The 11,954-nt window shown below is 54.0% G+C and overlaps 2 protein-coding genes across 15 annotated transcripts in view; one reads left to right on the top strand and one right to left on the bottom strand.

The window, feature by feature from the left end:
- The first annotated feature begins 2,700 nt into the window (after positions 1-2,700).
- On the top strand, positions 2,701-11,948 carry DBNDD1 (dysbindin domain containing 1). The gene is made up of 4 exons (XM_055306597.1): positions 2,701-2,888; positions 8,437-8,583; positions 8,939-9,079; positions 9,786-11,948. Exons 1-4 carry the CDS (start codon positions 2,858-2,860, stop codon positions 9,941-9,943), a joined length of 477 nt encoding a protein of 158 aa, XP_055162572.1. The 5' UTR covers positions 2,701-2,857; the 3' UTR covers positions 9,944-11,948.
- Positions 5,752-11,954, bottom strand: part of DEF8 (differentially expressed in FDCP 8 homolog) — a 54,282-nt gene continuing 48,079 nt past the window's right edge. For 10 of the 14 annotated variants that reach the window (XR_008661972.1, XR_008661975.1, XR_008661971.1 and 7 more), the window contains 2 exons: positions 8,398-8,755; positions 5,752-7,782 (listed from right to left, as the gene is read on the bottom strand). The gene's annotated coding sequence lies outside the window, so the exon portion shown is untranslated. The remainder of the gene's footprint in view (positions 7,783-8,397; positions 8,756-11,954) is intronic. The other 4 variants (XR_008661980.1, XR_008661977.1, XR_008661983.1 and 1 more) reach the window with 2 other exon arrangements.

The following is an 11,954-nucleotide window of genomic DNA, read 5'->3' as shown; positions in this document are numbered from 1 at the left end:
GCCTGGATATTAGGATAATAGAGTATTTAAGAAGAGGGATCCCTGGGTGGCACAGCGGTTTAGCGCCTGCCTTTGGCCCAGGGCCCTATCCTGGAGACCTGGGATCGAATCCCACGTCGGGCTCCTGGTGCATGGAACCTGCTTCTCCCTCTGCCTATGTCTCTGCCTCTCTCTCTTTCTCTGTGTGTGACTATCATAAATAAATAAAAATTAAAAGAAAAAAAGTAGACTGAGTTCTCTCTTATTTATCTTTGGGACTCTCTTTTAGAGATCCATAGTGAAGTTTTTACAAATGAAATTATATATGTGTAAAATTTGCTTCACAACAATCTTGCAGAGGCACCTGGTTGGCTCAGCTGGTTAGGCATCTGAACTCTGGACCTCAGCTCAGGTCTTGACCTCAGGGTCATGAGTTCAAGCCTCATCGTGGGCTCCACATTGGGCGTGGAGCCTACCTAAAACAAAACAAAACAAAACAAAACCCATCCAGCAGTGGAGGGAGCTGATTGATAGTAGGGAGGAAACAAGATGAGCCTTGAGTTGGTAACTATTGAATCTGGGTGATGGTGTGATGGGTACATGCAGGTTAATCATGCTATTCTCTCCCCTTTTGTTTGAAAGTGTTCTTAATGAAAAGTTAAAAATAAATAACACACTGGCCTCTGGAGTCAGATCACCTGCTGCTTACCAGCTGGGATTGCCTTTGACAAAACTCCCTCTGTAACCACCTATTCATCTCTCACATGGGAATAATCATTAAACAATTGCAATTACAGTTACTATGATTGCATAACAGGTCACCCCCAAAAAGTAGTGGTTTAATAAGTGACAATATCTCTTTTGCTCATGGATTTACAACTCAGCCAGGACTCTTTGGGGACAGCTCACTTCAGCTCCACAAACTGCCCCCAGAGGGGTGGCTCAAAGGCGAGGTCTCAGGTCTGCCTATTGGCTGAGAGACACAAGTCTGGCCTAATGGCTATTGTTGGCCAGAACATTCACACACAGGTGGCCTGCTGAGTGGCCTGGGCTTCCTCACATAAAGTGGCCAGGTTCCAGGGGGGCTTTCTGGGGGAGAGCTGAATCCCCCTTATGAACCAACTTTAGAAGTCCCATAACATCATTTCTGCCACACTCTATTGGTCAGAGCAGTCACAAGCCTTGCCCAGGTTCAAACAAAAGGGGTATAGGGGATCCCTGGGTGGTGCAGCGGTTTGGCGCCTGCCTTTGGCCCAGGGCGCGATCCTGGAGACCCGGGATCGAGTCCCACATTGGGCTCCCGGTGCATGGAGCCTGCTTCTCCCTCTGCCTGTGTCTCTGTCTCTCTCTCTCTCTCTCTCTCTCTCTCTGTGTGTGTGTGTAACTATCATAAATAAAACAAACAAACAAACAAAAGGGGTATAGAAGAAGGAGTGTCTTGATGGGAGTAGAAGGTTCTGGAAGTAGAATCAGAGACACTGATCTGGCCATTCTAGGAAATACAATCTGCCACCCCAGCTGACTCTGAACAGCCAGTGCCCACCCAACTGTCCCAATTTCCCAAGGCACTCACTGGCTTGCTATGTCCCCACCACCCATCCTATAACTCAGTTTTTTTCCCTGAGAGGCCATTCTCTCCACCTTTTAATGTAGCAGGGAGGCTTGGCTCATAACAAGGGCTAGTTCTAGTGGGTCATGAAATCATTTTAGAAGGTTGCAGATTGCAGTTTTTGTTTTCATTTATTTTGTGAACTAAAGAAAAATGAGAACTATTAGCCTCCGTGATTGACAGTCTTAAAAGCTGTGGGTTGTATATGATTGGAGTCTAGCTAAGCAGTGAGGGCCTTGGTTGGCTGAAGCTGGATGGACCACCTGCCTTTGAGAGGGTACCTTTCCTGCCAACACTAAACTCATACCCACCTCCCTCCTCTGTGGGCCTTTTTCACTCCCAACTGGGAACAAACTCTCTCCCCCTGATGCTTTTCTTTGGTTTGGTTTGTTTTTATAAAAGTGCAGTCTTTGGGCTTGGATTCATACCTCTGGCTTCCAGACCTGGCTGTGCAACCTTGGTCAACTTACCTACCGTATCTGTCCTCAACTTCGTCACCTGGAAAACCAGGACACTGTCTTGTCTTCCTGGGATCTCTGGGGGTATCACTGAGATACTGTGCACAAAGAACTTGGCACAGGGAGGCATTTCAGGGGCTTGTGTTTGGTGTTCTCAGCGCGCCCAGACCCTGCCTTCCCTCCCGGGGCGCTCTCGTTGCCCGCTCCCATCTCCCTAACTCCCATTCCTCGCCCCCCGCCACGCTCCGGCCTCTCCATTAAACCCTTGCCCACCCCCACCCCCAGTGTTCCTCATAGGATTAATCACAATCGGCAATTCTTTGCTTGGGCCAAGGGTGTGGGCGCTGCCTTGGCTTCTCCTCTGTGCCTCCCGGAGCTCCACTGGCCCTCGAGGAGCCGGCCGTAGCTGGCACCCCATAAATATCTGGGAGTGAACAAATGGAAGAAAGTTGGCGCAGCCGCGGGAGGAGTGAGCGCTTTGGGGGCGCAGAAGGCACCAGGCCGAGCCGGGGACCGGGAGGTCCGAGGGAGAGGTGGTCCGCAGGGCCTGGGCCGGCAGGGGGCGCGCGCGGAGCGGGGCGGGGCCGCACCTGTGCTGCGGGGCTGGGGGGGGAGGATGCTAGGGGGAACCCGGGCCCCGGAGCAGCTGCGCGCCCCGCCCCGCGGGCTCCTCCCTGCCGCCGCGGCCCCCCGGCTGCTGCCCCGATGCGCTGCGCCGGGAGCTGGGGCCGAGTCGCCGCCGCAGCTGCAGGGGCGCCCGGGCTGGGTGACGCCGCCGCCGCCCGCGCCCCTCCCAGACCCCGCCGGCCGCATGGAGCCCCCGGAGGGCGCCGGCCCGGGAGGTGAGTGCGGCCCCAAGTCCGCAGGAGTCCGCGAGCTGCGTCTTCCCCGCAGCCAGCCGCAGCCCCTCCCCCGCACCCCCCCCCCCGGCCCACTCACCGGCCGCTCCCGGGGGCCGCACGAGACCCTCCGGTAGCTCCGACTTGAGCCGGGCCTGCCGCAGGGGGAGCCAGGCCGGGGCACCTCCGGGAACGGCCCCGCTTTAGGCGGGGGGCGCACACATCACGTCCCCGCCCCCTTGTCCTCTGCGGTTTGGGCCCCGGCAGCCGCCAGGCGCGCTCCGGGGTGGTTGGCCCAGAGTTTCGTGCTGAACCCCAAACCAGCAGAGCCGGGGCTCCGGGGGCCAGGGCATGGGGCGTGTCTGGGCCGTGGATTGGGGGCCAGCTCCGCGAGGCGTGGGGGTCGACGCTGCCCTCCGGGGCCGCGCGTCTGCTTTGTTCGCCGGGGGCTGGGGCAGGGAGGCCGCCGCCGGGATCCTGCAGGGCACCGCGCTGGGACAGGGCCCGGGGAAGGGGGCGTTGCACCGGCGTGGCCTGGGGGGGCCTGCCCCAAGCGGCAGGGGTTGTCGGCCTGGGCGCGGTCCAGGGGCGCTCACCTCTGGGAGGGCAGGTGTGCACGGAGGGAAGCGTCCCCGAAGCCCCTGTCAGCCCTCGGTGACTGTTTGAGATTCTAGCTAGGTCGCCCCTCTTTGGAGTCTGGCTCGGGCAGGGCGGCAGCTGGTACAGGGAGGAAAACTGTAGGAACCTCCACCTCAAGAGTCCTTTCAGGCGGAGTGTTCGGGCGCCATCGGCGCCTCCACCGGCCTGGTTAGGCCCCAGATGCATCATGGGTTTCCTAGAGGTCCCATCCCCGGGAGCCGGGAGCAGGGAGCCGCTCTTGACCACACAGGGACGTGCGCAGGGACCCTCGCTGCATCAGCGACCTCATCTGGAGCCCAAAGGGATGGCCCCAGGGGGGGTGTCCCGAAGCAATGGGCCCACTCGCTGCTGTGTCTGCAGTCTGAGTTGGGCAGGTGCAGCCCAGACAGCTGTCTGAGGGCCCTCGTCACCCACCCTGCAAACACCAGCAGACACACCCAGAGCTGCTGGGTGTGGGTTTTCTTTGTTTTGTCATTTGTTTAAGGGATCCAGCTCTTTCTTGCCATTGACCCCAGGCCCCAGGACTTCCCAGTGGCAGCTTTGTGGGGACCTGAGGGGAAAGGTTTGGAAGGCAAGGGCTGGGGACCAGAGTTGTGAGACTGTGGGCAAAGCAGCTTGGCCCTCAGTTTCTGCGTCCACTTGTGTCAGTGGGGACAGATTCACTTCCCCTGCAGGACTGTGGGAGCCCTGAGTGCAACAGGGAGGGAAGGCATTTGGGAGAGGGGCCTTATGATCCTCCAGGTTCTGAATCTCACCTATTCCATACACAGATACGTATTTATCAGGTGCCTACTCTGTGCAGGACTAGGGGTGGGAACACAGCCGGGGAACACAGCTGAGGCCACACTGAGGGCTCATATTCCTATGCCCCAGAGCCAATTCCTGCCTGCACAGTGGCCTGGTGATCTCCATTGTCTGGGATCTCACAAGGTCATGTATGGGTGCCTGTGACTGTCATTCTCTCAGTTCACTGACTTTTGAAAACTTTATTTTGGACCATGTGGAGCACACACAAAAGTAGAACAGGGCAATAAAGCTCCGTGTGTCACCTCCTAGTCTGCTCAACCAGACCACCACCAGCCTCCCTTCAGTAGTAATGTGTAGTTATCACCTGACATTATTTCATCTATTATTTCTGAAAATATCTCTAAAAGATAAGGTTTTCATAGAGCATAACGAAAATCCCATTTTTGCACCTAAACAAATTAATAATTTCTTAAATACCAAAGTTTGCAGACATGGAGATGAGAAGGGAGGTGGTACACTTCTTGAAGGGTCCCCAACTGGGGTCTTTGGTAAACCAAGGTTCTGGTCCCAGGCAATTCCAAGCCCGTCCAAACAGCCACAGGGAGAAAGGCCACGGCCTTGTGCTCAAAAGGCTGTGCCTTGCCAGGGCCCCCTGGCATCCTTGCAGTCCAAGGACAAGGGGCTAGGGAAGTGGGGTTGCAGGTGCCCATCTCTCCCTCCCCACTATTTTGTCATATGTGATATTCATTTATTTGCTTCATGAATTTGTTCATCTGTTCATTCAGAGCATCTCCTCAATGCTCAGGGCAAGGCCCAGGACACACAGCAGGGAACTCAAGATTTGGGCCAAGTTCTCACACAAATGTGCCAGAAAATAGGTCACCAGCCTAGCACAAGGTAACCCTATCATATCCACTCACATCAGCCATCAGTGCTGGGGGCAGAACTGTGGTAACCCAACCGCAGTCACCACGGGGCACTATTTTGCTACCTGCACAGGTCAGGGCAGCAATGCCCCCTGCAGGGGCTTGACGGGGGCTGCAGTGAGCTGAGAATCACGGTGTTTCTACCCCACACACTGGCCCCAAGTGCCCCTAAGCCCACCAAGCTACTGCTCAGCCTGGCACCAAGTACCCCCACCCCATGCCTGCCTCTGTGATCACCTGTCTCACCCCCCAGGAAGAGCTGTGGGTCTCATCCATGGACAGCTACTTTGAAACTATGGGATGCGGTCTTGGGCTTGTTCATTCAGCAAACACTTATGGTGTACCTACTGTGTGCCAGGACCCAGCCTAGGTCCTAGAGATCACACTCCTCTTGCCCACCCCCAGCCTTTAAGCCTGGTGCTGGGCACATAGTAGGTGCACAGCAAATGCTAGTTGAGGTCTTAAGTTCTCTTGGATTTGCTCTTTAATTCCATCCAAATTCAACCTTTGTTTCCATTTTGGATTTATCATAAAAATCACTTTAAAGCACACAGTTCGGTGTTTTTAGTATATTTGCAAAATTGTGAGACCACCTCTACTTTTAGAATATTTTCATTAATCTGAAAAGCAATCCCATACACATTAGTCATCCCCTATTCCACACATACCCCAGCTCTTGGAAACCATGGTCTATCTACTGTCTATGTCTTTTCTAATCTACTTTTCTACTCTATGGATTTGCCCATTCTGGACATTTTATATAAATATTATAATACATGGCCTTTTGTGACTGGCTTCTTGCAGTTACCATGTTTTCAAAGCTCATCCATGGTGCAGCCTGTATTAGTGCTTTCTTTTTTTATGGCTGAATAATATCCCCTTGTGTGAAAGGACCACATTTTGTTTATCCATCATCCGTTCATGGACATTTGGCTTTGATTCCACTTTTGACTACTGTGGATAATACTTCAATGAACATTCACATGCAAGTTGTGTGTGTGGATCGGTGCTTTCAATTCTTCTGGTTGTAAGCATAGGAGTGGAACTGCTGGGTTGTGTGGGGACTCTCTACATGTAGTAATTGGAGGAACCACTGAGCCATCTTCTACAATGGCTTTACATGCCAACATCAATCCATGCTCCTTCCTGGGGGCTCAGAACCTCCTCTGTCCCTGGCATCTTCTGCCCTGGCATGTGACTCTTAATCCTTATCACATTCTTCCAGACAAAAGATCGGTGTCCTTGATAACAAAAATTCCATCTTCAGCTTTTTCTCTCCACCCTGTAGCTTTGACACAGACCAGGGACCCACAGTTTACAGAGTACAGACCACTGCCAAGGGAGATGGAAAGGAATAAAAGACTAAACACCTGGTGACTTCAAACATTCAGGGCTCCTATATTCTGTTGACTCTATGATGCCATTGACAGTAGATGCTTTGCTCTTTCAAGGATGTTGACATTTGTCAAAATGTGCTTCTTATAGTTAGTCCAACAGGCTAGTCTGTCTGAGACCCCTGGACCCCAACATCTATAATGATGCTTGTCCCTCAACCTGTACTGTCTCAACAATGAACTTCCACCTAACCTGCATCTCATAAAACAATGGAAGTAGATATTGTCCTATTCAGCTTAAAACCCTTCAGCACCTTCTCCCAGCTCACTCAGAGTAGCAGCCAAAGTTCTGATGATATGTGTCCCCTACCATTGTCCCCCTGCTTCACCTATCACCACGAGCCATGTGTATGGAAGGGTCTCAGAATTAGGACGGCATAGGCCAGCATGATGTGAGCCCATCATACACCCTCAGAGGGACCAGGGTGCTGTGCTGTACTTCCCCACTCAAGGAAAGCAGTGTCCCACAGAGGAAAAGCTCCTTGACGACTCTTGACAGGTATTCTCAGATGGTTGGTCAGAAGCTCAAGGCAGGCGTCCCTCCTCACCCCAGGTCAGAGCAAGTTCTGAATTACATCTCTCATGCCCTCTGGGTGGAAAGGTATCTTTGCTGGGCTGGGGGGCCAGGACACTAGTGGGTGTAACTCTACCCTCCAAGGATACTCAGAAGCCCCATTCCAAATGCATCAGAGAGGTGGAAACCAGATTGTCTGAGCCCCCATCCAATCTGGTCAGCGCCAAACCCCACGTGATGACATAGCATGGGCGGGTCCCCAGGCCCATCTTCCCTTAGCCACACCTCCCAGGGAAGGTGGTACCCTCCTAGAGGAGGCCAGATGCTGCCTAGCCAGCTCTACAGCTGTGAATGGATGGTTTATTATCCCCCTGAGCTGGAGACTCTTTAGACACAGGACCTGGGTGGTATCCTGGCTGCTGACTGCACTGTTGAGGAGAAACCCACCCCTGGCAGGTAGCTGTCAACACTGGTTGCCCAATGGGGACACTGAGGGAACCAAGGGATCTGAAACATTCTGGAGGAACTGACAGATTTGGATGGAGCGATGTGAGCTAAGAGGACAAGATGTTGGCCCAAACAACAAGGGTTGGGGTTGGTGCTAGAAGGGGCAGGGGTCCCATCTCTGAGTGCCAGTCTCTACCAAGCAGATTGCCCACAGGACCTCCTGTTCTCATCTGAAAAAGAAAAAAAAAATCACCAAACATAAGCAATTACATCTTTTAAAAATAAACTGCATAGAAAAAACCTGGAGGAACATCCCCCAGTCTCTTTTACTATGAAAATAAATTATTTTGCACTCAAACAGAACAACATAGGTTTTTATAAGAAGTCCGTCCACTGGGGATGCCTGAGTGGCTCATTGGTTGACCATCTGCCTTCAGCTCAGTGCTTGATCTCACAGTCCCAGGATCAAGTCCCACATTGGGCTCCCTGCGTGGAGCCTGCTTCTCCCTCTGCCTGTGTCTCTCATGAATAATTTTTTTTTTAAATCTTAAAAAAAAAAAAAAAAGAAGTCCTTCCAGAGGTCAGATAAGCAAGTAGGGGCCATTCTGGATCACAAGGATCCCAAAGTCAAGGAAATGCAAGAGTGACCACTGGACCCTTGGTTGGACCTAAAAGTAGAGATAGATGACAGTGTCGGACACCTTCTCCTTCATAAACCTTACGAGGCCACCACGCAGTGGCCCTCATCTGGAATCTGGGCCAAGGCTTCCTCAGGCAACCTGATTACAGTCCAGAGTGACAAAGGAGGGTTCACTGAGCCAAGCACTTAGGTCTTCCCCACCTACCTCTCTCCTCCCAGGTAACACCTTCTGTCTTTGTTGCAGAAATAGTTAAGGAGGTTGAGGTGCCACAGGCAGCCCTGGGCACCGTGGCCCATGGGACAGGGGACAGCTGCCACTCGCCCGCAGCCGAGGAAGAGGTTGGCATCCCAATACCAGCCCCAGGGCTCCTACAGGTCACAGAGAGGAGGCGTAAGTACAGCTGATCTGCCCGGCACATGCTCCACAGAGACCAGGAGCACCCTGGGAAATGGAGGGTGGGGTCCATATCCTGTTCAAACACACTGACAGGCGTGTGGAGGTGGGTGCTGCTGCTGCTGCTGAGACCTTACAGCTCTGGTTCTGTGGGCCTTGGCTGTACCATCTGCAAAATGGGAGACCACAGAAGGCACTTAGTCTTGAGTGTGGAGAGCAGATGGGGGTCTGGTCTACCCCATCTTATCCTGATCTCTCAGGACTTCACCCAAAGCTCTGGTTCCTCCTCAAGTGGACAGACTGTGCCCATGACGAGCTCCCCTCCTCCCCTTGCCCCTGCCCCTCCCAACAGAGCCCCTGAGCAGTGTCTCCTCCCTGGAGGTGCACTTTGACCTCCTGGACCTCACTGAGCTGACTGACATGTCCGACCAGGAGCTGGCGGAGGTCTTTGCTGACTCAGACGACGAGAGCCTGGCCAGTGAATCTCCAGCAGGTGGGCTGATGCTGGGGCACGGCAGGTGGTATGGGGCGGTCCTGGGGCCCAAGCCCATCACAGGCAGCTCTCCACAACCCCTATTTTTGAAAATAATTGTTTCTCACACGTGTCAACATTGCACTGTACCATCCTATTTGCCCAACTTTAAGGAATCTTTCTTCTGTTTTCCTCGATTTTCCTTTCCAAGTGCCAACAAAAGGCCAAAGTCACAGTCCCATCAAAGGCAAAATTTACTACATGTGAATTTAATAATAAGTTAGCCCTGGCCCCATAGCTCAACCGTAACTTAGTTTCCCCTTGGGTGCCCAAGACCCCGAGGGCCCCAGAAATGGCAAGGCAGCTTACGGAGGATGGGGCCCCAGCAACCTTCTCTCCCTCTCCACACCTTGTGCAGGTAGGGGGTGGGAAGGGAGGGGTCAGATCCCAGTCCTGTAGAGCCAGCACCCTGGGAGGGCAAGGGAGCAGTTGGCTGTTGTGGACCAGGCTCATACACAGAGTGGGGTCTCAGCTGTACAGGGACCCTCCTTGGGCATCAGAAAAGCTTTTGCCCAGGTTACATCCAGACCTACACATCCATGTTGCTGGTGGCCTGGCATCTGTGTTTCCTAAGTCCCCAGGAGCCCCCACTGTGTAGCCAGGCATGGTTACACACAGGCCCAGCCCAGTAGCTACAGGAGTGATCTGACCCCCATGTTCCCGTCAGGCCTGCACCCACTGCCCCGGGCTGGCTGTCTGCGCTCCCCATCCTGGACACGAACCAGGGCCGAGCAGAACCGAGAGAAGCAACCACTTGGTGACCCGGAGCGCCAGCCAGCAATTGTGGACACATTTCTCACCGTGGAGAGGCCCAAGGAGGACTAGGCCGGCTGGCCCTGGGGCCAAGGCAGTGCAAATCTGGACAGTTCTGACCCCATGGACACTCTGCCCACCCCATGTGGCTCTGGGTCAGGTTCTCGGGGCACCCTAGCACAAGCACAGCCCAGTGGCCTTATGTACTGCTCCTTTCTTATCCCTGGATCAGGGACGACAGCATCTGAGGATGAGGTGGGAGTGGCCTAGGCCTCTTGGAAACTTCTGCCTGCAGGACTGGTGCTCTCGTCAGCTGCAAGATTCCCGAGTGGGTGCAGGGTGAGGGGAACCTAAGCCAGAGAGAGTTTCTCTGCAAAGTCCCCAAGGGTCCTCAGGGTTCTGGTCTGGGAATGGTCCACCATGCTCCAGCCCATGGGATGCTCTGCTACCCAGCAAAGTATATGGGTAGGGAGGGTCAGTACTGAACAATGTCGCCTCTTTCTGCCACCCGGGAGCATTGCTGGCACCAGGGTCACCCCCAGGCCTGAAGACCCTGCTTGTCTTGTTTCCTGTGTGACAGCCGGGCCCACCGTCCTTGGCTCAGAACACCAAATAGGCACAACCCTCAGACTGTGGGTAGGGGGAGTGGGCATGTCGGCTTTGCCCTGGCCTGGGACACATCTCCACAGCCTGTCATGCAAATGCACACAAAGGCATGCACGGTCCTAGGTCTGTGCCCCTGGCTGGCGTCCTGGCCTGGGGTAAAGCTGCCGAAGGGAGACTGGGAACACAAGGGAACCCTGGCACAGCCCCTAGCCTCCAACTTAAGGGCACCAGGCTCAGCTGCTCCCAATGCTGCTCTTTATGACCTAAAGGACTAAACAGGCTCTGGTCTAACAGCAAGTCCAAAAACAGTTTTAAAATAAATGTGTAAGTTTGCTTTTGGTCCCCAGGCCAACCTGCCCTGACCCATTCCCCACTCAAATATTTCTAGGGAAGAAAAACCTGCTCTTCTGTAGAAGCCCTGGGCATCCCGTAGGCCCACTGTGCACAGCTCAAGGCAAGTTCCCCAATGAGAAAACAGGCCTCAGAAATGCTGGGGGACACTGCCTGCTGCCTATACATGATGAGCATCAACTCAAGGGGCACCCCAGCAGGCATCACCCAGAAGTTCACTTAAAATCAAACCCTATAAGGGCAGCTGCGTGCCCCACCCACCCCACCCACGAGGGTCACCCTCCCCAATCTCCAGCCTTCCAGCTATGGCATCCTTCCTTCTGCAGAGCTTATTTACAAAACATCGAATTAAAATCTCACTTCTTCCTATGGCCCAACCAGTCTCTTCCTTTCTAGGTGACACCAGAGCTCAGGAGTATGTGGTGGGGGCGGAAGTTGGCTACCCTAGGAGACAAACTCCTGCTCTTGTCTTTCTCCAGTGGAAGCCACTGGGGGCTCCTCTGTGCTGCTTATTTGGGTTATGTCTCAGGGACAAGTGCCCTGGATTTCTAGTCCTTAGGAAGTAAAGGTCCTGTCCCCCACCCCCCACCCCCAGCCCAAAAAGGCACAAGGTACACTCTGGCAAGTCATCTCAGCCCAGACAGGTTCCCAGGAAGCTCTAGGTCCAGAGCAGCAGCTTGCATAAGAAGGGAGCCAGCAGGTAAAGCCTGTGAGAAGGCCAAGGGTGAGGCCAAAACCCCAATCATTTTGATTACCCATGAAATAAGAGGCTCAGAAACCAGGCCCTGGGCCCCATGCCAGGCAGTTCCCACCACTCGGCTCTATGGAGGGATACATGAGCTTCCCTAATGAAAGATTCTAGACCAGGTCTCCATCCCTGGGCCCAGGAACTGACTCAAAGCCTGTGTAAGAGTGTGCCCAGGTGGCCCAAACAGGGGGAGGGGGTGAAGGAAAGAGCTGAGGAAACTCAGGGGGGTAGTGAGCACAAGGGTATCCAAGGCAGAAAACAGCAGGGGTTGGGGAGCATCCAAGTGTGCTGAGGTATGCCCTGGATCCCAGAGAGGGGATGCACCAAGCCTCAAACCGAACAGGTCCCCAGGTTCTGGACACCACACACCACCCTCAC

This window comes from Nyctereutes procyonoides, unplaced genomic scaffold (assembly GCF_905146905.1).
Source record: "Nyctereutes procyonoides isolate TBG_1078 unplaced genomic scaffold, NYPRO_anot_genome, whole genome shotgun sequence".
NCBI classification, from domain to species: Eukaryota; Metazoa; Chordata; class Mammalia; order Carnivora; family Canidae; genus Nyctereutes; species Nyctereutes procyonoides.
This window is presented reverse-complemented; position numbering and strand designations above follow the sequence as displayed.

Bases quoted from the DNA above. Each gene is read 5' to 3' on its own strand.
- DBNDD1 (XM_055306597.1), top strand. From the start codon at position 2,858: ATGGAGCCCCCGGAGGGCGCCGGCCCGGGAG. The intron at 2,889-8,436 runs GTGAGTGCGGCC...TCTTTGTTGCAG, and splicing joins GGAGGGCGCCGGCCCGGGAG to AAATAGTTAAGGAGGTTGAG. The intron at 8,584-8,938 runs GTAAGTACAGCT...CCCTCCCAACAG, and splicing joins ACAGGTCACAGAGAGGAGGC to AGCCCCTGAGCAGTGTCTCC.